The sequence below is a fragment of the Lithobates pipiens genome, unplaced genomic scaffold (assembly GCF_037356315.1).
Source record: "Lithobates pipiens isolate NorthernLeopardFrog02 unplaced genomic scaffold, aLitPip1_a1.2 Scaffold_18, whole genome shotgun sequence".
Taxonomy (NCBI): domain Eukaryota; kingdom Metazoa; phylum Chordata; class Amphibia; order Anura; family Ranidae; genus Lithobates; species Lithobates pipiens.
Genome location: NW_027507758.1, coordinates 49,666,209 through 49,692,304, shown reverse-complemented (window position 1 = coordinate 49,692,304; position 26,096 = coordinate 49,666,209). Strand labels below are relative to the sequence as shown.

At 42.8% G+C, this 26,096-nt stretch overlaps 1 protein-coding gene across 1 annotated transcript in view; it reads right to left on the bottom strand.

Moving 5' to 3' along the window:
- LRPPRC (leucine rich pentatricopeptide repeat containing) overlaps positions 1 to 26,096 on the bottom strand; it is a 313,757-nt gene that overhangs the window by 136,052 nt on the left and 151,609 nt on the right. The window contains exons 22-24 of the mRNA XM_077485668.1: positions 24,782 to 24,912; positions 19,984 to 20,072; positions 1,205 to 1,412 (exon numbers count right to left, since the gene is read on the bottom strand). Of these exons, the coding sequence (XP_077341794.1) occupies positions 1,205 to 1,412; positions 19,984 to 20,072; positions 24,782 to 24,912 (428 nt within the window). The remainder of the gene's footprint in view (positions 1 to 1,204; positions 1,413 to 19,983; positions 20,073 to 24,781; positions 24,913 to 26,096) is intronic.

The window sequence follows — 26,096 nt, the reverse complement described above, 5'->3', positions numbered from 1 at the left end:
GGGTCACACACACCCGCTGCCGAGCTAACCCCTCACACATGTTACAGATGCACCGGCTCCTGCTCCGCCGATCCCCTGTTGTGACAGCTAGTGGGGGATCTTCTCCCAACAGCTGTCACACTCAGCAACAAACGTGGCCGTGCAGGGCTCCACCCGCTCCCCCATCCATTCAGTGTTCTGTGAATGGAAAAACAACAAGGTCTGACAGCCTTTGCGGCTGTCGGCTTGTAATTTTCAATGAACTACTTCCCTCCTCCAGCCAGATTGTATCTGCTTGCCCATACGGGATGTGCACGGAAGCAAACACTGGCAGATCTGCTGGAGACCTGCATGGCACCAGCTTTACAGGCTTTTTTACCTGCACAAAAATGTGAATTTTTTATTTTTTTTTCTAAAAAGTGAACTTATGCTTTAACACAGGGATATGCAATTACTGGACCTCCAACTGTTGCAAAACTACAAGTTCCATCATGCCTCTGCCTCTGGGTGTCATGCTTGTGGGTGTCAGAGTCTTGCTATGCCTCATGGGACTTGTAGTTCTGCAACAGCTGGAGGTCCACTAATTGCATATCCCTGCTTTAACACATTCCATGAATTAAGGTAACAAAAACTTCTCTCTTCCCTGTGTGAAGGGGAATAAGAGTTGCAGCGCTGGGCAATGGCTTCATCTGTTCCTCTTCAAACACAGCCTCAAACAGCAGCAGGAGCCATCATTGCTGCCGTCAATCAAATGCAGTGAGGAAGAAGTGGGGTGTGCGGGGCTAAGCCCCGCTTGTGTGAGTCTATGGAGTGCAGCTCTATAGAAACACAGCTTGGGAGCGGGCAGACACTGTGTGCCCCCATGACAAAGGGCTTGCTGTGGGGACACAGGAAGAAGAGGAGGATTGCCAGCAGGGGACCTGAGAAGAGACGGATCAGGGCCGCTCTGTGCAATACCATACACAGAGCAGGCGAGTATAACGTTTGCCATTTTCATTTTTTTTTTTTTCTGCTGCAGATTCCTCCACCACCATCTTGCTGCCACTTAACATAGAACTTTTGTGAATCTTTTGGATGTTTGTATTGTATGTAGCAATTATTGTGAGTGCTAGGTACACGTACCTTTGTGTACATATTTGTTTGCTTTATAAACCATTTGCCCAAAGTTATTTGAAATATCATCAATTCTTCTGGATGCAAAGAGGTACTATTGTAATTTACTTACCGCTGCAAGTGCACCATCACCAGCGGGGAACAAATGGTAACACTCGGTTTAGCCAGGTCCAGCATCAGGATGTGTTCATGCAATTGGTTGACAGCGTCAACGTCACCTTTCATGGCCAAAGTGTAGAGGATCTGCTGGAACAATCCATTGGAGACGACGTCGGCAGCCACGGCCCTCTCATGCATCTCCTTTAGAACGTTAATAGCATCTGAAATGAAGCAACACAAAAGGGCCCTTAGGTAATTTCATGGAGTGAAAACAAACTGTTATTAAAACAGCATTTCAGGCCCAGCAGGAATGTAAATTCTGGTGTATAATGCCGATTTCAAGTTAATTACTACTTGCATTTCTAAACGAGACTACAATTATAAATCCACAATAGCATGGTTTTATCATTTCCATGCAACTGTGACTACAAATTACAGATAGGAGACCGTGTGCCCACTCTGCACCACGTAACCCTGTACTGTCTGCCCTATAGCTGCGCCATCCCAGTAAATGGATGCTTTTATCGCTCAACGCCAACATCTGCTAAATCACACCATTGTTTCTACAGCAGATGGCTTGTCAGGAGGCCAGATAATAAAGATGTGTTTACAGTGTATATACAGCCAGACTAATGGCCTGATACCGATAGGGTCTGTTTGCTGTGTCGATACTAATTAGACAAGCCGAGCCAATGAAAGCTTTCCAACAGACTGCGTGTTAAAACATTAGGCTCATTAAGCCTCATTAGGAAGGCAGAAATAAACATTTTGGTGTGTGGGATAAGTAAAGGGGATTTGCGTTTGGTTGTTTCTTAATTATCACACAGGCAAAATGTTTTGACCGTTTTACAAAAGGGGATGCGAAGGAGGTGGAGTGCAACCCGAGCAAGCAGATTTTCTCCTCTCTTGTTTGTTCGCAGTGCCTTTGTTTCCATCTAAATTGTCATTTCTTACAGTTCTATAGCTTCATCGTTAGTTCTTCGGGGGTTTTCCCCGAGTAAATTTGCAGTAAAATAAAAAAATAAAAATAAAAAAAAAAACACACTGCCCATATTTCTTCTGCACTGGGGGAAAAACTAATTTTAGTTTTCACATGCAGCACCGCCTGTAGGTCTTACCCAGTAATGCAATGAGCAATGACAAAGTACAGAATTATTATATGCCAAAGGTTCTATAAACACTAGAAGATTTTCAAGCAGATCTGGTTTGTTTTCACTATAAATGTGGGTTGTAGTTTCGGATCAACCGAAATGGTACTGCCATCCAAGCCCCGCCAACCCCACCGGGGCAACTCAAGCGCCAACCCCACCGGGGCACTGCCACCTCAAGCCCCACCGGGGCAATGCCGCCTCAAGCCCCCCCCCCCCCCACCGGGGCACTCAAGCCCCGCCAACCCTGCCGGGGCACTCAAGCCCCACCAACCCCGCCGCCACCTCAAGCCCCGCCAACCCCACCGGGGCACTGCCGTCTCAAGCCCAGCCAACCCCACCGGGGCACTGCCGTCTCAAGCCCCGCCAAACCCCACCGGGGGAACTGCCGTCTCAAGCCCCGCCAAACCCCACCGGGGCACTGCCGTCTCAAGCCCCGCCAAACCCCACCGGGGCACTGCCGTCTCAAGCCCCGCAAAACCCCACCGGGGCACTGCCGTCTCAAGCCCCGCCAAACCCCACCGGGGCACTGCCGTCTCAAGCCCCGCCAAACCCCACCGGGGCACTGCCGTCTCAAGCCCCGCAAAACCCCACCGGGGCACTGCCGTCTCAAGCCCCGCCAAACCCCACCGGGGCACTGCCGCCTCAAGTCCCGCCAACACCAGGGGCACTGCAGTCTAGGCCTCACCACAAACTGTTGTAATACCCTCTACCTCACACAGGGAGCTTTTGTCTAAACTGCATCCCTCCTTTCCCACCTGAACTTTGGGAACTTTTGTCTAACTCCTCCAACTGAGGCATGGCTGTGGTAGACAGTAAGGATTCAGCACTGAATAGTAATGTTCTTCAGAGTAAATTTAGGAACCCAGCTTTCCCTTACACCGTACCACAGAATTACTGTAAGCACCCATGGCCACAATGTATCAGCTATCCTAAGGATTTATCCTCATGTAAAGTGGAACAGATTTCAAAAAGGTCAGATTTGCCATGTTATAGGGAAAATGTAAATCTTAATAGTAAATAAACAGATCCCTGTAAAGTGTGCCATTTGACTGAAAACCTTCCTAAAAAATAGCAGTTTACTTCCTGATCCGAGAAGATGCCTAGGCACCAATGTGCTTACTGCCTTATAACTGCATTGTGAGATGTAAGGCACTGCTGCCTTAGACTGCTAGTCTCCGGAGGTTTGGACTAAGATTTGGTGACGTTACGATGATACTGCTCACTGTTATTTTTGCTCTGATGTGAGCAAGCAAATCCCTGCCTCTACCAAGATGGCCACCTTCCCATAGACACAGTACAGAACAAGGCATGGTAAGTCAGGAATGGGGGGAAGATGAGCTGCAGGGATATTACAGGACATGCTGCTGACTAGTCCTTTGCCTTCAGCTTGTCTTTTTTTGGAAACGGCACGGAGAGTTCAGCTCTTTAAAATTAACCCTTCACTAACCAACAGCCACATTCAAAAGAGATTAAAGAGGAAGTAAACCCTGATGAGTTTATTTCCTTTTTTTATTCCCTGCAAAGGTAAAGCATAATTGACTACTATGCATCGCATAGTAGTCCATTATGTATCACTTACCTGACACAGGAGCCAGCGAAGTCACCGCTGTCCCCTGTAGTCCGGCGCATCCATCTTCTCGGTGGGTCTTGCTGCACCGCTGCTGTCATTCGGCAAATATCTCCTAAACCGTATAGGTTTAGGAGATATTTCTTGGACCTACAGGTAAGCCTTAATCTAGGCTTACCTGTAGGTCAAAGTTGGTTGTAAGGGTTTACAACCACTTTAAGTGCCTGCTTTCTGCTTCTAACCGAAACAAAGCTAAAAACAAACAAAACGACCATAACTATATACAATGGATTTAATAAGTCTGCACACCCCTGTTAAAATGTCAGGTTTCTGTAAAAATAAAAAAATAAAATAATGTGGTTGCATAAGTGTGCACACCCTCTTATAACTGGGGATTGTAGCTGTGTTCAGAATTAGGCAATAACATTCATTCAAACCAGGGTGGATATGAATCGATGGAAAAAAAAAATTTATTTTTTTTATTTTTATTTAACCGATAAAGCCCACGGAAGATTGTGCCGATTGCACGGTCGTGCGACGTGGCTCTCAAACAAAATTGATGTTATTTTTTTCCCCACAAATAGAGCTGTTGGTGGTATTTGATCACCCCTGTGGTTATTTTTTGTGCTATAAACAAAAAAAAAAAAAAAGCGGCAATTTTAAAAAAAACATTTTTTACATTTTGCTATAATAAATATCCCCCCCCCCCCCCCCCCCACCAAAAGAATCAAATTATATTATATCTCTATCTCAGTTTAGGCCGATACGTATTCTTCTACATATTTTGGTAAAAAAAATAAAAATCGCAATAAGCGGTTGATTGGTTTGCGCAAAAGTTTACAAAATAGGAGATAGTTTTATGGCATTTTTATAAATTTTTTTTTTTTACTCATAATGGTGGCGATCTGCAATCTGTATTGTGACTGACATTATGGCGGACACATCGGAAATTTTTTACATTTTTTGGACCATTGTCATTTATACAGAAATCAGTGCTATACAAATGCACCGATTCCTGTGTAAATAACACTGGCAGTGAAGGGGTTAACCACTAGGGGGCAGGGCAAGGGTTAAGTGTGTCCTGGGGAGTGTTTATACCTGTGGGGGGCGTGGCTACATGTGACATGTCACTGATCTCTGCTCCCAATCACAGGGATCAGAGATCAGTGACACTGTCACTAGGCAGAACGGGGCGATGCTTGTTTACATTAGCATCTCCCCGTTGTTCCTCCCTGTAAGGCGATCGCGGGTATCCCCAGGACCAAAAATCTGACTCACGGAGGTCCCGGCCGGTGTGAGCGCTCTCCACTGGGAAGCACAAACGCAATGGCACGGCCGCAAATTTAAAGAGACGTAATTGTATGCCCATTTGCCTGTCCGTGCCATTCTGCCAGCGTACATCGGCGTGCGCCGGTCGGGAACCAGTTAAATCAATTTTTTTTTCATTCATTTTTTTTTTTCTGTTTAGCAAATTTTTTTTAAATGCTTTTGGAGTAAAAATCTATCTAAAAAGATAGTTTTCTATTTAAGATACATTAATAATTGAGTTTATTCAGCATGCAATGAAGCTTAGTTATGCAGCATGAGGCTGTATATTGTGCAATATTTACATCTTTGGTAAACTCAATGAATCCAAGCTCTGCAAGCTGAGATAGCATGCACTGCACTGATGCAATCACACAATTTCACAGATAAAAAAATAAAAAGTTCAGGAATATTCCTTTATCCCATTGATTTTCAAATCTATGCACACTACAAACTGTATGATTGAACCAGTTCTGATATCACTGTTTTACTAACCTGACAACTTATTCTAAACAGGAAACCTTCATTTGTTTGCAAACAGTAAAGATTCTAATTACCAGCAAGAATAAGTTCTTACATTTAAAGAGCACCGGGCAGAGTTAGCGGGCATCCACTCACCTGCTGCCGCCACGTCCCTCACCTTGTTCTGTCACATTAAAGTGAATGGGACTGTCGGTGAGTCAACAGCGGGTCAGAGGAGCCGCCGCTGCGGGACAGAGATGTTAGTTGCTCTTTAACCACTTCCCACCCGGCCAATGTATATATACGGCCGGGTGGGAGCCGCCTGCTCCTGATAGGACGTTCAGGAACGTCATTCAGGAGCAGCGGGATCGCGCCCGCGCAGCGGCGCGATCCCGATGTGCTCGTGTCACCCGGACACGGCACATCTCAGATCGGCAGGAGGGCTCTGTGATTGGCCCTCCTGATCACATGACGGCCGTGTCCAATCACGGCCGTCATGTGATGTAAACAAACAGCCGGTTGCTAGGCAATCGGCTCTCCTCTCCTCACACGGAAGTCACCGCTGAGAAGAGGAGAGCAGAACGCTGCAGCCGGCTGATGATCAGTGAGTATGGGCTGCTTTTCACAGCTTTTTACTCACTGATCATCAGTGTAGTGTAAACACACAACACACCACACAGTGAAAACACAGTTCCCACATATGTCCCCAAAACACACATGTCCCCAAAACATACATGTCCCCAAATAATAAAAACACATGTCCCTAATAATAAAAACATGTCCCCCACATACGTCCCACTAAAATCACATGTCCCAATGATTATCTGCACACATATGTACATGATCATTTGCGTACATATGTCCGTGATCACACAAACCAATTATTATACACTTAACGGAATTTTTTTTACCAAAAACATGTAGCAGAATACATTTTGGCTTAAATTTATGACAAAATTTGATTTTATTGGATTTCTTTTCAAATAGAAAAAAGAAAATATTGTTTTTTTCCCAAATTTCCGCTTTTTTTGCGCTTATATCGCAAAAAAAAAAAAAACGGAGTCGTGAATAAATAACACCAAAATAAAGCTCTATTTGTGCGAACAAAATGATAACAATTTCATTTGGGTACAGTGTAGCATGACCGCGCAATTGTCACTGAAAGCGCTAGAGCGCTGAAAGCTGAAAATTGGGCTGGGAAGGAAGGGGGTGAAAGTGCCCTGTATTGAAGTGGTTAAAAAATAGGATTTAAAGTCGAGTTGATTTAAATCGGGCCTTTTCACTAGTGATTTAAATCTACTTAATTTGAATCAAATCCACCCCGATTCAAACTCATGTTAAGATAGGAGTCAGTACACATCTGCCATCATTTAAAGTGCCTCTGATAAACCCCAAATAAAGTTCAGCTGGAAAATGTCAGGAAAGTAGTCCGGCCTTTCCTGACATTTTCTTAGTCGCATCCTACTGCAAAAGCCATGGAGGGCTTCCAAAGCAACAGCGGAATCTCATTGTTAAAAGGTATCAGTCAGGAGACGGGTACAAAAGAATTTCCAATGCATTAGATATACCATGGAACACAGTGAAGACCGTCAACATCAAGTGGAGAAAATATGACACAACAGTGACATTACCTGGAACTGGACATCCCTCCAAAACGAATGAAATGAAAAGACGAGACGCAAAACTGGTCTGGGAGGCTGGCAAGAGGCCTACAGCAACATTAACCACTTTACGACCAGCGCACGCCGATGTATGTCCATTTTTTGAAGAGGGATATCTCGGTAACGGCAGCAGCTGCTACCACAACTGAGATCTCCATCTCTTCAGGAGCCAGTTGGGTGTGGTCTCTGTGGCGGATTTGCTGCAAAATCACCGTTATCGGCGGCGGGAGAGGTGCCACCCCCTCCCCCCGTCACTCTCCCACGCCCTCCACCTTTTACCGGTAGCAGCAGAGTCGATCAGGACCTGTCTTGTCTGTGGTAAGGAGACAAGTGAGGCTAAGATGGCCCCCATCTGTCTCTATACCATAGCAGGGCGGAAATTATGAGAAATATGAGAGCTGAGGACTTTTTGGCCCCAGATCTCATATTTAAGAGGACCTGCCATGCTTTTTTTCCTATTACAAGGGATGTTTAGTGTAAAAATAAATAAAATCAAGTAAAATAGGTTTTTTTTTTTTTTTTTAAAAACACCCCATCCCGACGAGCTCGGACACAGAATCGAACACATATGTGAGTAGCGCCTGCATATGAAAACGGTAGTCAACCCACACGTCAGGTATTGCTGCGATCGGTAGAGTAAGAGCAATAATTCTTCCACTAGATCTCCTCTGTAACACAAAATAAAACCTGTAGAATTTTTTAAATGTCGCGTATGGAGATTTTTGAGGGTAAAAGTTTGATGCCATTCCACGAGCAGGGCACAATTTTGAAGCGTGACATGTTGGGTATCAATTTACTCGGCGTAACATTATCTTTCACGATAAAAAAAGGGATAATTTTACTGTTGTCTTATTTTTTTATTCAAAAAGTTATTTAAAAAAAAAAAATGCGCTTGTAAGACCGTTGTGCAAATACGGTGTGAAAAAAAGTATTGCAATGACCGCCATTTTATTCTCTAGGGCAGTGATGGCAAACCTTGGCACCCCAGATGTTTTGGAACTACATTTCCCATGATGCTCATCTACACTGCAGAGTGCCAGAGCATCATGGGAAATGTAGTTCCAAAACATCTGGAGTGCCAAGGTTCGCCATCACTGCTCTAGGGTGTTGGAAAAAAAAACAATATATAATGTTTGGGGTTCTAAGTAATTTTCTAGCAAAAAACAAAAAACGGTTTTAAACATGTAAACACAGACTCTAAAAAAAGAGACTGGGTCCTTAGGTGGTTAAAGGAGCTGCAGGACTATCTGGCAAGTACTGGGAAAATGTGTTCTGGTCTGATGAAACCAAGGTTGAACTTTTTGACCAAAATTCCAAAAGATATGTTTGGTGCAAAAACACTGCACATCACCAAAAGAACACCATACCCACCGTGAAGCATGGTGGTGGCGACATTATGCTTTGGGGCTGTTTTTCTTCAGCTGGAACAGGGACCTTAGTCAAGGTAGAGAAAATTATGAACAGTTCCAAATACCAGTAAATATTGGCACAAAACCTTCAGGCTTCTGATAGAAAGCTGAACATGAAGAGAAACTTCATCTTTCAGCATGACAAAGCATACATCCAAAACAACAAAGCAATGGCTTCACCAGAAGATTAAAGTTTTGGAATGGCCCAGCCAGAGCTCAGATCTGAATTCCATTGAAAAAATGTGTGGGGTGATGTGAAGGGGGCTGTCCACAGGAGATGCACCTCACAATCTGACAGATTTGGAAGGTTTTTGCAAAGAAGAGTGGGCAAATATTGCCAAGTCAAGATGTGCCATGATGATAGACTCATACCCCAAAGTGCTGTAATAAAATCAAAAGGTGCTTCAAAGTATTAGTGTAAGGGTGTGCACACTTATGCAGTCACATCATTTTCATTTTTTATTTTTACTTCCCTTCACCTAAAAGATTTTAGTTTGTTGTTCAACTGAGTTTTACAGTTTATAGGTCACATTAAAGTGGTTGTAAACCCTTACAAACCACTTTGACCTACAGGGAAGCCTAGATTAAGGCTTACCTGTAGGTCCAAGAAATATCTCCTAAACCTATACGGTTTAGGAGATATTTGCCGAAAGACAGGCACCGATGTCTACGGCGCATGCGCCGTAGACAGCGACGCGCAGGCGCACTAAGCGTGGCACCGTCAACGGCGATATGCCGTGAGTGGCGGCTTCGCCGAATGACAGCGGCGGAGCAGCAAGACCCACCGAGAAGATGGATGCGCTGGACTACAGGGGACAGCGGTGACATCGCTGGCTCCTGTGTCAGGTAAGTGATACATAATGGACTACTATGCGATGCATAGTAGTCCGTTATGCTTTACCTTTGCAGGGAATAAAAAATGAAATAAACTCATCAGGGTTTACTTCCTCTTTAATCGCTTTTGAATGTGGCTATTGGTTAGCGAAGGGTTAATTTTAAAGCGCTGAACTCGTAACATCACCAAATCTTCACGGTTTAGGAGATATTTACTAAAAGACAGGCACTGCTGTCTATGGCGCATGCGCACTATTGCCGTTAGCAGTATGCTGCTGCTAACTGCGACAAGCCGTTAGTGGCGGCTCCCATGCGCGGGAGTGACATCATCGCTGCTCCGGCGCTGTGAGTGGCCGGAGCAACGATACCCGGAAGAAGATGGATGCTCCGTACTACAGGGGACAGCGGTGACATGGCTGGCTCCTGTGTCAGGTAAGTGACACATAATGGGCTACTATGCATCATTATGCTTTACCTTTGCAGGGAAACAAAGAAGTAGTAATCCCATCAGGGTTTAGTTCCTCTTTAAAGGGGGAAAAGTTCTGAATTTATCTTGGTTATCTTGGTCTTGTTTTTTTTTACATTACAAAAACCTGACATTTTAACGGGGGTGTGTAGACTTTTTATATCCACTGTAAGCAGATGAATCTATAGAGAGAAAGTAAAAAGGAAGACTTCCAAAGTTAACAGAATTTGTTTATTTAAATGTAAATCCAACCCCTAAAACAAACATACAGGTCAGGGATCTGCAATTAGCAGACCTCCAGCTGCTGCAAAACTACAAGTCCCATCATGCCTCTGGGTGTCATGCTTGTGGCTGCCAGAGTCTTGCTATGCCTCATGGGACTTGTAGTTCTGCAGCAGCTGGAGGTCTGCTAATTGCATATCCCTGATATAGGTCTTAAAGCGGTAAATCCAAATACTAACATTATATTGCAGCTTACCAATTCTTAGATGTAATGTCTGTATTTGTTTTTTGTTCATATTTCATGTCTGAGGTTTACAACCACTTTAAAGGATAAGTTCACCTTTACAAAAAAAATTGCACTTTTTTTGCATGTAAATAAATATGCATTTATTTTTGTAATGGACCTGTAAAGCATTGCACCCACGATCAGCAGTTCGGGTGTAATGTCGCGGTACTGCAGACTGTGCATCTGTCTGGTCATATCGCTGATACAGCCAGGCAGTTACAGTGGGACAGGAAGAGTTAAAGCAGAGCTCCACCCAAAAGGAGAAGTTTCACTTTAAGGCCTCCATCCCCCCCTCTTCTACAAATGACACTTTTTTTGAGGGGGGTGGGGGTGGGGGGGGAGTAGGTACCTTGTTTTGACAGGTACCCACTCCCACTCCGATCGCCTAGGGCATAGATCTCCAATTGATGGCCCTCCAGCTGTTGCGGCATTACACTTTCCATGAGGCATTGTAAAACTCTGACATTCACAAACATGACTAGGCACGATGAGAATTGTAGTTCCTGAACTACTGGAGGGCCAGTTTGGAGACTCCTGGCCTAGGCAATCCAACTGGAAGTTCTCTTTTACCCCTCCCTCCCCCCTCAGTCTTCTGAGACACATCACAGGTCCCAGAAGACTGCAGAACCCTTCACAATGTGCAGAACGACTTGCACAGTGGTCCCCCGGACGTGAAGCCAGAATCTGTCCCAGCCGGGTGTCTACAGGGGGGGGGGGGGGATCACGTACCTAGTACACAATCCTGCACTCCTGGCCACCGGTGACCCCCTCCCACAGTAATTAGACACAGCAGGAGTAAACAGGGCAGATCACCAGTCAGAGTAGGGAAGGCATTGATACTGTATTCCTGCAAAGCAGGGACATGGATCAATCCCTTCCCATAGTAAAAAGCACCACCCCACAGAGCAAGGAAACACATTGTTAGGCACACATTTAACCCTTTGAACGTCCATTAACCCCTTCCATGCCAGTGTCATTAGTACAGTGACAGTGCATATTTTTACCACTGGTCACTGTATTAGTGTCACTGGTCCCCAAAAAGGGTCAAAAGCATCAGCTAGTGTCTGATTTGTCCACCGCACTATAAGTCGCTGATCGTTGTCATTACTAGTAAAAAAAAAAAAAAAAAAAAAAAAAAAAAAAAAACAATTCCATAACAAATATCCTGTAGTTTGTAGACACTGTAACTTTTGTGCAAACCAACCAAGCAATATACACTTTTTTTTTTTAACCAAAAATATGTAGCACGGGGATATCCGATTAGCGGACCTCCAGCTGTTGCAGAACTACAAGTCCCATGAAGCATAGCAAGACTGACAGACACAGGCATGACACTTAGAGGCAGAGGCATGATGGGACTTGTAGTTCTGCAAAAGCTGCAGATCCGCTAATTGCAGGTCTCTGTTGTAGCACAATACATATTGGCCTAAATTGATGAAGAAATTCGATTTTTTTTTTATTGGATACATTTTATAGCAGAAAGTAAAAAAATTTTTTTTTGTCTTTTTTTGTGTATAGCGCAACAATTAACCACAGAGGTGATCAAATACCACCAATTTTGTAAGGGGGGGGGGGGGGGGCAGTTACAGCATTTCACAATCACGCAATTGTCAGTGCCATATCGCAAGAAATGGCCTGGTTATGAAGGTGGGGTAAAACTTCTGTAGGTCAAGTGATTAAATAAGCTTGTGTATTGTAACCTTGTCATACAGGCTTTAGACGCCGACTACAAGTGGCCATTTCAGCAAATGTCATGCCCGTATGGGCCACCCTCACCATCAAGAAACCAGCCCTGAAATGTCATGCAGCTCTCACTGCAGAGCATCAAGTCAGGAAAAGGCTGCAAAGAGGTTGCGGGAGATCAGCAGCATTTAGATACCGGGATGTAAGCAAAATTTCCACACACATAAAAAAAAAAAAAATGAATTTAATGATACACATGGCTTTAGTCAATTAAATGACATTCAGTTAGGGTTTACATCCATCAGAAAACAGAGAATATTTTATCAATGTGGAAAAGAACACAACCAATGGGGTTAAAGTAGTTTAACATTGTTTTCAGTAACTTGCGAAGAAAACTGCGGCCGGGAAAATAATTACGCTTTGCAAATAAGGCGTAGAAAATGTGGCGCTGCCCGTCCTGCACAGGGCTAGAGGCGAACACGTTACTTCTGCCTTATTTATATTCAATGCACTGGCTCATTGGTTCTGCACATTTCTCTGCTCCGGTACATATTTTAAACAATAAAGGAAAGCTTAAAGCTAAATTTACTTCCAGCAGCCTGACCAAGCACATAATGTTTCCACTGCGGGCCATATTGCAGCACAGATGATGAGATGCGCGATGAGTGAGCGCGAGGCTCGCCGATGCTTCTCTGAAAATTGGAATTTCACTGCAAATCTTCACATATTTAAATAAGCTCAACCTTATGCAAAGCAAAAAGCGCGGCTTTATGGAAAACTGAGCAGACGCCCCGCTGGCAACTTAATTCAAAATATTAATACAGACGCAAACAGAATCAGGGGGTGATGAACTGGCGTGTGGTCAAACGAATCAGAATAAACGCAAACATTTTGCAATAAGCCAATAGAGAAAAAAAATACGACCATGTTATAAAAAAAAAAAAAAAAAAAAAAAAAGAAAAAAAAGAAATCTGAAACTCGGATGTTTATTCAGGTTCAAATGTGCCAAGGTTTCAGGATGGAGAGTATAACTTAATTTAAAGTGCAACTATGGCCAAAATAAAAAATGACATGATATACTCCGCTCAAGTTTATTACTTGGTGATCTCGCCCGCAAGTCTGTTTTTAAAGAGGAAGTTAACCCTCATGGGTTTTACTTTCTCTTTTGCTCACTGCAAAGCCTGCAAATGAAAAGCATAATGGGCTAGTTAGTATGCATGCGCATACTAGCCCATTATGTGCCATTTACCTGCAAAAGAATCCAGTGATGTCCCCTGTGTAGGCAGCTCTGTGATTTGCTGGAGCAGTGCGACGTCACTCCCACGCATGCGCACGTGAGCTGCGATTAACAGCACACAGTCTAGGGAAGAAACGGCACTTCGTTTTGTTTCTTCCCCGCGCATGCACGTTTAGGAGATATTTCCACTACCTATAGGGAAGACTAGAATAAGGCTTACCTATAGGTAGAAGTCCAAAAAGTGGGTTTACAACCACTTTCAGTATCCTTTAAGGTGTTACTAAACCCAGGACCCTGCATTCACTATAGTTGGTCTCCCACAGTACACAGAACATGGAAAAGGAATTATTTTAGTAAATCTAAATTGCTAAATACAGTTTGTCATCAGCAGTATACAGCAGTCTTGTGACTTCTATCAGTGTGCAGAGAGCACTGGTTAAAGCTTGTAGGAGTTGTTTTCATTCTCCCCTGATTGTCCTATGAGGCTGCGGGACCCTGCCCCTCTGTCTGGACAGTGCTGATTGGAGTGTATGTGACCATCACAGGGCCAAGGAAAAAAAAAAAAAGCCTCTATACACACCAAACTGAGCATGTGCAGCTTGCCCCCAAGGCTCTGTTCTATCAGTAGATGGAAGGGGAGGATCAGAGAAGACCGAATCAAAAGCCTTTACACACAATGCAGAAAATTAACCCCTAAGGGATCAAGCCGTCCAGAAGTAGCAGCAGAGGGTTGAAACAAACCATTTAACATTGGCAGGGGGTGCTCACAATGCCCAGCTTTTTATGAAAAACCTTTATCCCAAAGGGGAAAAAAATTTGGCAGTTGTTCCCTAAAAAAAAAAAAAAAAAAAAAAAAAAAAAAAAAGTGATAAATGAAGTTCAGCTTTACATTGTTAATCACTAAAGTCCATTTAAAACTACTATTCCATTTAAAACCACCTTCTCTGCTGTTTAATAATGCTGCCGTTCAAAAGGTGGCTATGTTGGTCCTCCATAGATACAGTGTAGGATTAAATGTAGCCACCCCTAAGGTTGGGTTCACATTTGGGTGGGTGGTTGTGGGCGCAAAAAAAGCATGTAAATTGCACCCGCTCCTGAAACAACCAGCAGCCAGAGAGGCCAATGACGGGGCCATTTTTTGCGATACGGCACTGTATTTCATTAACTGACACATGCACGGTTGTGCGACGCTGTACCTAAATAAAATGTATGGTTTCCCCCCCCCCCCACAAACAGAGCTTTCTTTTGGTAGTATTTGATCACCTCTACAGTTTTTATTTTTTACTTTCTGCTATAAAACATTTCCAATAAAAAAAACAAAAAAAAAAAAAAACAAATATTGAATGTCTTCATCAGTTTAGATCAACATGTATTCAGTTACCTTTTTTTTTGTTTTTGTTTTTACCAAAAATATCACAATAAGCATATAACTTATCGTGTCTACAAACCATAGAATAGATTTTGTGATTTTTTTTTTTTTTTTTTACTGTTTTTACACGTAATGGTAGCGATCAGCGATTTTTAGCAGCATTGCAGTGGACAAATCTGACAAGTGACACTTTTTAGAGACTAGTGACACCAATACAGTGATCCATGCTTTAAAAAAAAAAGAAAAATAAGCACTTTCACTGTATTAATAACTTAATGACACTGGTAAGGAAGGGGTTAACACCACGGACGCTCAAAGGGTTAAGGGTGGATATCAGAACAAGTGTGGTCAGTTTATAATAGGAAAGCAAGGGGACTGGCAGGAACACCAGGGATTTTACACAAAGGAAGCAGCAAAAGTAGAACAGGATACTTTCTCATACAAGTACATGGTACAGCGGCACATATCAGGAATCTGAAGTGCTAGGGTAACAAACGCTTTAACCACTAGACAAGCAGCCGTCGTCGTTATACAGTAGCAGGTCGGCTCTCATGCGCAAATCGCTGTACCGCGGTTCGGGTGGCCGCGTGTTGGTGCACTCTCCCTCCCGCTGGTTAGGCGGACTCTGTCCGCCGGCGACCAGCGATTGCCTAGTACAGAGGCCGAGTTCTGACAGATCCACGTTCTGACAGGAGATCTGGCAAAGATCTACTGACCCAGTGATCGGGAACAGCGATCTCTGTCATGTCCCTGCCAGCCTACCCCCCCTACCGTTAGAACACGCTGCAGGAACAGTTAACCCTTGGTGCCCCCTGTTAACCCCTTTTGGGGTCAGATTTGTCCACCGCAATGTCTCAGTCCTGCTAAAAATCGCAGGTTGCCGCCATTACTAGTAAAAACAATTTAAAGTCCCTAAATCTATCCCATAGTTTGTAGATGCGATAAGTTTTGCTCAAACCAAAGCGATATATGCCTATTGCGTGTTTTTTTTAACCAAAAATAGGTAGAATATATGTCAGCCTAAAATGCTGAATATATTTTCATAATTTTTTTTCTTTTGGATATGTAGTATAGCAATTATTTTTTTTGGTTTTCAAAATTGTTTATTGCACAAAAATAAATAGCCTAAAATGATGAATACATTTTTTTTTGGGGGATATGCATTATAGCAATTTTTTTTTTTTTATTGTTTATTGCACAAAAAAATAAAACGCAGAGGTGATCAAATGCCACCAAAAAAAAAAACTCTTTTTTGATGAACTAGCTAATAATAACTTCAATCTGGGGTTTACTATGAAGTATAGTCAATCTCAGACTGAATTTGTGGACCTGCAAATTAAGATAGACAATAGCGGTAGACTCAATTCATCTCTGTATCGTAAACCATCGTCAGGAAACACAATTCTGCATGCCTGAAGTGCCCACCCTCAACCCTTATTGAATAGCATCCCATATAGTCAGTATCTTTGTCTTCGACGAAACTGTACTTTGGATGCAGACTTCCACCTGGCTGCGGAAGATTTATTTACTAGACTCAATCAGCGAGGCTATAGCAAGTCGCTCTTAAAACGCACCTTCAATAAAGTGGTTAACCTAAATAGAACTGATCTTTTTTTTTTTTTTTAAAAACCTCTACCAATGACCAACCAATCCGGAAAATTACCCAATATTCAAGACAACACTCTCAAATGAAAGAAATTCTCCTGAAGTACTGGCCTCTCCTTTTGGCAGACCAGACAATCCAGACATACATCAAGCCTTATCCCCAAATTACTTATTGTAGATCCTCATCCATGAAGGATCGCTTGGTTACCAGTCATTTTGTGTCCAAACAACAAACCAGAGCCATCAGGAAGGGTACCTTTCCCTGTGGATCTTGTGACGTTTGTCAATTTATTTCCAACTCCTCGTATGTTTCTCTGCCCAACGGATCTCAACATATTATAAAATACAATGTTACCTGTAAAACCATTTGAATAGTTTATCTAGCTACATGCTCTTGTGGATGTTTTTACATCGGCAAAACGAAACGTCCTTTTTTTAAACGCATTCGAGATCATATGTTGCCTCTTTTGAAACGTCAATGTACCACTGCACTTAATAGACATATTGGTCATCATCATAATTTCGACTCTAGAGTAGTACAGTTTTACGCCCTTGAGCATGTACCGGTAGACTCCACCCTACTACAACTTGAAACAAAATGGATATATAATTTCGATGCTAGTAAGTACCCTGGTTTAAATGAATATATTACCTTTAAGCATTTTTATAATTTGCCCTAGACACATTCAAGCTTAACCCTGCTTGATAACCTGCCATGCTTACCGCAATTATACTGGAGTGGGTGTATTTGTGCTTGTATTTTTGTTTCTATATTTACATTTATCAACAATTTTTTTTTCCCCCTTAAACATTTATTCTATTATATTATATATATTTTGTTTTGCTTTTGATTAAGGTTTATGATATCTTATTATTTTGTAATTTCATTATCAACTTTGTATATTACTGTATGTCAATTATGTGTATAAACATAATTCTCTTTACGGTTTTTCATCATTTTTGGATTACCTGTAATGTGGTCCTTGTTTTTGTCACCTTTTCCCTTTTTATACCACTGTTTCATTATATCATTCTTATTTACTCATATCATTTATATCCTCATGAATATTGCCTGGTCCTGCATCTGGTATTCTATTATCCTTATTTCATTTGGATTTGAGTAATTTGTCGGTTCAATTAGCTGGCATTTTTCTTGTACCTTTTTATTTATTATTTGATTATATTGTTATTCTTTCTGCTGCCCCCAATCTTTTCTTTGCCTCCTATGTCCTACTTACTGATTGACTGAGCTCCTTACTTTGCATTGTCATCGCTGACATTTGCGTCAAGCATATTGTTATGATGACGCGATGCCAGCTGCAAAGCATTCTGGGGACTGTAGGCTTAGGTCACCTAGCGGGCGCTTGCGCAGTTAATGTCCTGTCCGCTCTGTCAGCGTCCACGTTTGGCGCATGCGCAGTGTTGCGTCGTTTTCGCTCATTGTCGGCATCCACGTTTGAACGGCAACAGAGTGGGGGGTATATAAGACCCTTCCACCACAGGTTGGTTACTGGCTCTCGGGGGACGCCGATTCGTTAAGCGTATTGAAAGAAGGTTAATCTGGTCTAGGCTGGTTTTGATCCACACTTTCTCAGCCTTCCCTGCTGTCGGATATGCACAGTCGTTTGACTATATATATTTTCCCTTCCTTTCTTGTATTAATAGGGGCTCTATTTCTAAGCACTACGCCCACTGCCTAGCCTTTGTTCAGGTTCAGCCTTCCTGTCGGATACCAACTATTGTTCCTGGTTACTGAACAAACATAGAACCCCTCCTTTTTTAGGTTCAGGTGAGCGTATTCATAGATTACCTTCTCTATTTATAGTTTAATTTAAACTCCTGCTTTGCTATCTACTATAGGCCCCTTATTTAACAAGGCTATGCTTTTTTTGGACTTTTGTGTGCATTCAGGCTGGTTGATATTGCGTCTATCTCATCTCAAACCCTTCCAAATTTTTGGTGTTCCTGTTCTAGTATTCCTACATTAACTCTTTATCTGGTATGTACGAGGCATTACTTTCCCCGTATACACCATTATATGTATATTTAACCCATTTATAAAAATTGTGCCGATTGGTCTCTCCTCCTCATAGGGTTGGACGTTTCTCCCCCGAGAGTGTTTCATCAGTTGCAGGCTTGGAGGTGAGCCAGGGGTATTTAATTTATTATAAATCTCCTTATCAAACTTAAATCTTATTTTTTATTTTGCTTATTTCTAATATTCAATATCCATATTTAGACACTTACCCTGATTAAGGACCAAGTGATATTCATCTAACTATATCCTGTAACAATAACTGATTGTTTATTTTTATTTATAGTTTTTGTTCGTCTCCCTTTGGGTCAAAAAAAATGGTTTCCCTGAAGAAGCCATCGTAATGGCGAAACATGCTGGGACTCTTTTGACCAACGATTAAACTTTGACTATATCACATTGAGTAGACAACGATTTTTATCCAATGTATTGTTATGAATCAACCTTGATGATACATATTTTTATGACTCTCATTAAATAAAGAACCAGTGTTCATTTCTTTTAAATTATCTATTGTATCTAATTTCTGGAATTCCCTTATCTCATTTTTTCACATTGACATATCCTATTAATTTTAGGCACCGTAAAAATCCCCCTCCCCCAGTCCCATATTCTTTATAAATACTGGGATGAGGTGCCTTATGTATTCGATTTCCATGCCAAATTTCTTAATTTCTCCAAAATAAAGCTCTATTTGTGAGAAAAAAGGGCATCAATTTTTTTTGGGGTACAATGTCGCACGACCGTGCAGTTGTCAGTTAAAGCGACGCAGTGCCGTATCGCAAAAAATTGGCCTGGTCATTAAGGGGGCAAACCCTAATGACTGAAGTGGTTAAGGATTTAGCCAGCGAGCAGCCAGGTGCTGAAGGTGGATGGCAGGGAAATGACATCCGTTAAGCACGGAACTCCCGTTGTCTACTGAATGAGACTAAATGCTAACCAAACTCCCTTCATACTGCAGATTATTCCCACCTTTAACTAAATTTACAAGAGACCAGTAAACCAAGTTAAGAATGCTTTAAAAGACGAGGGTGGGAGGGTGGCATCCCCCGATCGCTGTAGGAGCTCCGCCGGTTCCTTTCCACAGAGGTTAACGTTTTAGGTTTACGCTCAGCCATCAAACCTCCTTAAGCACAAACAAAGCCATTAGTGTGGGCACATACGCAATTTGTGCCATAAGTCATGATCTTCAAACTCAATCCAAAACAGCAATGCTAATAAAAAAAAAAAAACAACCCCCGCCACAGAAATGCAAAATGCACTGAGCTGTGCAAATGTAAATGACAAGCCTGCCAAGCCATTAAAACTAATGGCCTGCACCGTCCATGAGGCTTTGGGTGAATTCACATGCAAATTTATATGCAAAATGTCCAGGCACTTTCCAGGGCATGATATACCATTAATAACAAGTCCTTTTTTTTTTGTTTTTTGTTTTTTCACTGCGGTGGAGAGAGATTTTTACTGAATGAGAATAATGCATGTCGAAGGGACGGCACCTACCTTCAATAAGACCATTCTGTGCCAGCACGTTCACAAGTCTCATGTACGTGAGTGCTGTAGGTGATTCGGTAAAATCTTCACGGGATGTCCTGGGTGAGAAAAACAAAACGTATTAAAATGTGAAATACACTCACTGGCCACTTTATTAGGTACACCTGTTCAATTGCTTGGCAACACAAATTGCTATACAGCCAATCACATGGCAGCAACTCAACGCATTTAAGCATCTAGACGTGTTGAAAACGAATTGCTGAAGGTCAAACAGAGCATCAGAATGGGGAAGGAAGAGGGATTTAGGTGACTTTGAACGTGGCATGGTTGCTGGTGCCAGATGGGCTGGTCTGAGTATTTCACAAACTGCTGATCTACTGGAATTTTCACTCACAATCATCTCTCGGGTTTACAGAGAATGGTCCGAAAAAGAGAAAATATCCAGTGAGCGGAAATTGTGTGGAGGAAAACACCTTGTTGATGTCAGAGAAGAATGGGAAGACAAGTTTGAGATGATAGAAAGGCAACAGTAGAGGTCGACCGATATGGGCTCTTCTCTGGCCGATGCCGATATTTAGAAATCACGGCGGCCAATGGCCGATATATGATGCCAATTTTTTTGGGCCGATATGTTATGCCAATTTTTATTTATTTTTTTCTCCCTTCATCTCATAAAATCTAACGGACACCTTTCCCACTGGGGTGTTTTTCAGGCGCTTTTGTGCTAAACGTAGCGCCTGTAAAGTGCCTGCAAAACGGCTCCCCCTGCAGTCTGTGTAAAAGCTCCAGTGTTTTCACACTGAGGCGATGCGCTGGCAGGACGTTAAAAAAAGTCCTGCAAGCAGCAAGTTTGGAGCGGTGTATGCCACTCCTCCACCACTCCTGCCCATTGAAATGAATAGGCACCACTGCTGAAGCGCATGCAACGTGATTTGGCAGTGGCGCTTCACAGGCGCATTTAACCTCTTACTCGGCCGCTAGCTGGGTTATATGCGCCCCACTAGCAGTCGAATAGCACCGCTAAAATGATGGTAAAGCGCTGCTAAAACTAGCAGCGTTTTACCATCAACGCCTGCCCGCTCCAGTGTGAAAGCAGCCTTCATAAGTGATACACAAAATTTCTTACATTTAAACATTTATTAAACAAAACAAACCTCCAATCAATTTACATAAAAAACAAACAAAAAACAAAACAAAATATATATTAAATAAAAACAGGTAGTCAAAACTTTTGGACGAAAAAGAATGGGCTAACTTTACCATTTTTTTTTTTTTTAAACATTAGTGTCTTTTTCCCAAAAAATTGCGTTTGAAAGACCTCTGCGCAAATGCCGTGTGACATAAAATATTGCAACAATCGCCATTTTATTCCCTAGTATATCTGCTAAAAAAATATATATAATTTCTGGGGGTTCTAAGTGATTTTCTGGCAGAAAATACAGGATTTTTACTTGTAAGCAAGAAGTGACAGAAAAGATTTAGGCTTCATGCACACGAGACGCTGTTAAACGTGTGTTCAGAGGCAGTTGGACACTTTTTTCAACTGCCCCTGAACTCAATGTTATCCTATGTGTCCATGTATACAGTCTCGTTTTTTGCCGTTTTTATGCAGTTGTGTTTAACCTCGTTTTTCCAGAAGCAAAAAAAAGGGTTCAGAAGCAAAAGTTTCCACGTTTCAGGCGAAAAACCCGGCAAAACGTGGCTACCGCGCTTTGCACTCATGCCGCTAACCGACAGCTGCGCGGTCGTATGACGTGGCTCCCATACAAAACTGGCATTCTCCCCCCCCCCACCAAATAGAGCTTTATTTTGGTGAAATTTGATCAGCTTTGCGTTGTATACAAAATAGCACCAATTTTGAAAAAAAAAACACCTTTTTTACTTTTTGCTATAACATATAAAAAAAACACTTTTCCTCCTCCGTTTAGGCAGATACATATTCTTCTACATATTTTTGGCAAAAAATAAAATCGTAATAAGCGTCTATTGATTGGTTGGCGCAAAAGTTATAGCGTCTACAATATAGGGGATAGTTTTATGGCATTTTTATTGTTAATTTTTTTTACTAGTAATTTTTATCGTGATTGCGACATTACGGCAGAAACATCTGACACTTTTGGTGCGATTTAGGGACCATTCACATTTATACAGCGATCAGTGCAATTAAAAATGCATTGGTTACTGTGTAAATGTGACTGGCGCTGTAGAGGTTAAGTGTGTCCTAGGGAGTGATTCTAACTGTGGGGGAGGGGCTGTGTGTGACACGTCACTGATCACCACTCCCAATTACAAGGAGCTGTAATCCGTGTCAGTGTCACTAGGCAGAACGAGGAAATGCTTGTTTACATTAGCATCTCCCCGTTCTTCCTCTCCGTGAGACGATCACGGGTATCCCCGCAGACACAGTCCGTGGGACCAGTGATCCTGGAGAGCGCGCCGGCAAGCTGCCTATTAAAGGGGCACATACAGGTATGTTAATCTGCCTGTATGTGCCCTTCTGCTGCAGTATATCTGCGCGAGGTGGACTGGAAGCGGTTAAATAACCCCTAACAGTTTAACCTGCAATTTACAACACTTATTAGCCAGCGCAATGTCTCTTCCCCTATTTCATGCGTGCAGTTTGAAATCTGTTTTTTTTTTGCAATCAAGGAGAGGCCAGAAGACAAACAGTTTCTCCAAAAGTGATGGAAAACTTTTCCAAAACTTTGCACTAAAACCTTAAAGTGGTTGTAAACCCTTACAACACACTTTGACCTACAGGTAAGCCTAGATTAAGGCTTACCTGTACGTCCAAGAAATATCTCCTAAACCTTCACGGTTTAGGAGATATTTGCCGAAAGACAGCCACCGCATGCGCCGTAGACAGCGTCGCGCAGGCGCACTGAGCGTGGCACTGTCAACTGCGAATATGCTGCACGTGGCGGCTCCCGTGCGCATACGCGGGAGTGACGTCATCGCGGCTTTGCCAAATGACAGCGGCGGAGCAGCGAAGACCCACCGAGATTGCTTCGCTGATCACAGAGTGGGGCACGGAGGCAGCTCACGCATGGGTGGACGTACATGGATGCCCTCCTGGCAATTTAGGCCCACACTGTAGCCTTCTTTCAGCAATAGCGTGGGCGTGAGGAGGTTAACCACTTACCTACAGGGCACTTTCACCCCCCATCTGCCAAGGGCAAGTGTCAGCTTTCAGCCCTGTCACATTTTGAATGACAATTGCACGGTCATGCACCCATGTGAAACTTTTATGATTTTCTTCACACAAATAGAGCTTTCTTTTGGTGGTATTAAATAACTGCTGTTTTTAATTTTTTTTTTAAAAATGTTAGTAATTAAGACCGAAAATGTTGGAAAAAAAAAAAAAGTTTAGTTACTGTCAGTAAATTTTGGAAATAAGTAATTTTTCTCCATCTCTGATGTGCGCTGATAAGGTGGCACTGATGGGCACTAATATGCCACACTTATGGGTGGCACTGATAGCAAGCACCGATTGGCATCACTAAAGGCCACTTATTACAGTAAAGCACCACCAGTGCCAACAATCAGAACACTGATGGTCTCGATGTCCCCTGCGAGGAGATACCCCATATCGGTTCCCCTCGCCACACACTGTCAGTGTGAGGCAATGAGAGGCGATTACCAGCATTTCTGTGTTTACATGTGACCAGCTACGATTGGACACAGCCGATCACATGGTTAAAGAGCAGCGGCTCTTTACAAAGATCGGGGGTCGCACCATGTCCTAGCAACACTGCTCGGCCACCGCACACTCCCGTGGGTGCTCCGTCCCATCATAGGACTTCCACCCACAACTAGAGCCGCACCATCCCTCATTTGATGGTGGGCGGCAAATGGTTAAAACAACATCACCAAAAATGCTACTGCCCATTGAAATGCTTTGAAAACGCAACAAGAAGGCATCAAAAATGCACCTGTCTTGAGTGTTTGGTGAATTTTTTTGCGTCATGTGACCTATGAAATCAAACCATAAGCACAGTAAAATCGCAACAAAGTCGCAGGTGTTTTTGGCACAATGCTGAAAACCCTATTTTTGGCTGCTGAAATTTTGGTGCATACCAAGAAATTACAAACTGCAGAGCTCAGTGAGGAGAGCTGATTGGAAGGAAGAGACACACCCCCTTTCACATGGGGGGAAGTCAATCACAGGCTGTGTGCTGGAGATCCCTTCACCTGTCACTTTTTTTTCTCTTGTCAGGATAACTTGTCAAAAGGAGACTCATGCTGATAGAGGCCAATTTTACACCGAGGCGTTTTTGTGCTAAAAATAGTGCCTGAAAGCTGCCTCTTCTGCAGCCCCTGTGTGAAAGCATGAGTGCTTTCACACTGGGGTGGTGCGCTTGCAGGACAGGGGAAAAAAAAAGTCCTGGAAGCAGCATCTTTGGGGCAATGCGGGAGCTGTGTACACACTGCTCCTAAACCACCCAGGCCACTCTGCAGGCGATTTTAACCCTTTTTCGGCTGCTAGAGGGTGTCAAAAGTGCTCTGCTAGCAGCTGAAAAGCACCGCTAAAACGACAGGCTAGTGACTCAGTGTGAAAGTGGCCCAACGAAGCACCAGACAGAAATGATGCTTAGTGCTCTGGATTAAGTACACACTATAGAGAGGGATAGGCTTTGTTCATATTTCATGTCTGAGGTTTACAACCACTTTAAATCTATTAGCCAAATTCTAAGAAATGCAAGGTGAGCACAAAGCTTGCAAATAAAATAAACAGACATGTTTCAGTTTCCCAGTGCAATGCAATCCTCTATAGCACAATACAAGGATAAGAACATCAATTCATTACATTTCCGCTTTTATTTTCAGAGCTTCTTTGGCTTTGTCCTTTACGCAGCACAAATTCAGAACTTTCATATACATGCCAAAAGTAAAATCACTGCCATGCTTTGATGTCAACTCCAACATTTTCTCCAAATCCTGCAAGACAAAAAAAATAAAAAAAATCATAAAAACAACCCAAACTTAAACTGCTCGGTTCAACATGAACATTGCTTAAAGTGTTACTAAACGACAGTAAAACCAGCCTGTAGATGCAGTAAAGCATGTTTTGAACCTAAGGGCTTAATCCCCCACATTGCGTAAAAAGGCTGTTGATCCCGTCTTCTCTGATCCTCCCCTTCTTCCACTGTTTCCAATCCAACTTCCTGATAGAACACAGCCTTGGGAGTCAATTTGCACATGCTCAGTTTGGTGTGTAATGCTAAAGAGTTTTTTTTTGGTAGTGCATGTGATCAGCACAGGGCCAATTAGCACTGTCCAGACAGAGGGTCAGGGGTCCTGCAGCCTCATAGGACAGATAGAGAAGAATAAAAACTCCTACAAGCTTTAACCAGACACTGATAGAAGTCACAAGACTGCTATATACACTGCTGATGAGAAAAGGTGTTTAGCAGTTTATATTTACTAATATAATTGCATTTCCGTGCTCTATGTGCTGTGGGAGACAAGATACAGTGAATACAGACTCCTGAGTTTTGCAACACTTTAAAGGTGAACTCTGGGAATTAGGCAAAATTCCAGTTTGTCCCCCAACCCCGAATCAGCCTCTGCCTCCATGCACACCGACGCATTTCACTTGTCCCATCAGGGCTTAAAGCCTCGTACACACTCAGATTTTCAGAATGGAATTGTGCGATGACAAACGGTTTTCCTAAAATCTGACTGTTAGTACGCACCATCAGACAATTGTTGTCCAGCTTTCAGCCAAGAAATGCTGGATGGCAGGCTAGTAATTTCGGCGGACAATGTTCTGTTCTGATTTTTGTCTTGTGTGTACAGAAGTTTAGCAGAAGGTGCCCAAAGGGTGGCGCTCAAGAGCTGAAATTCCAAGTAGTACGTGACTATGTTCGTGTTTATTGGCCGACAACTGTGTACCGTTTGTATGCAGGACAAGTTCCTGGCACACCCCCTTCGGACAAAAGTCTGTCGCTTTGTTGGCCAACAATACGATCATGTGTACGAGGCTTTAGTCAGAGGATGACTATGGGTGGGGTGAAATGTGTCAGTGGGCGTGGTTTGTGGAACAGTGTAGGCTGAGGCTGCCTCATACACATACTGATGCAAATCGGGTCAGGAGAGTATCTGCTTTTGAGACTGACACA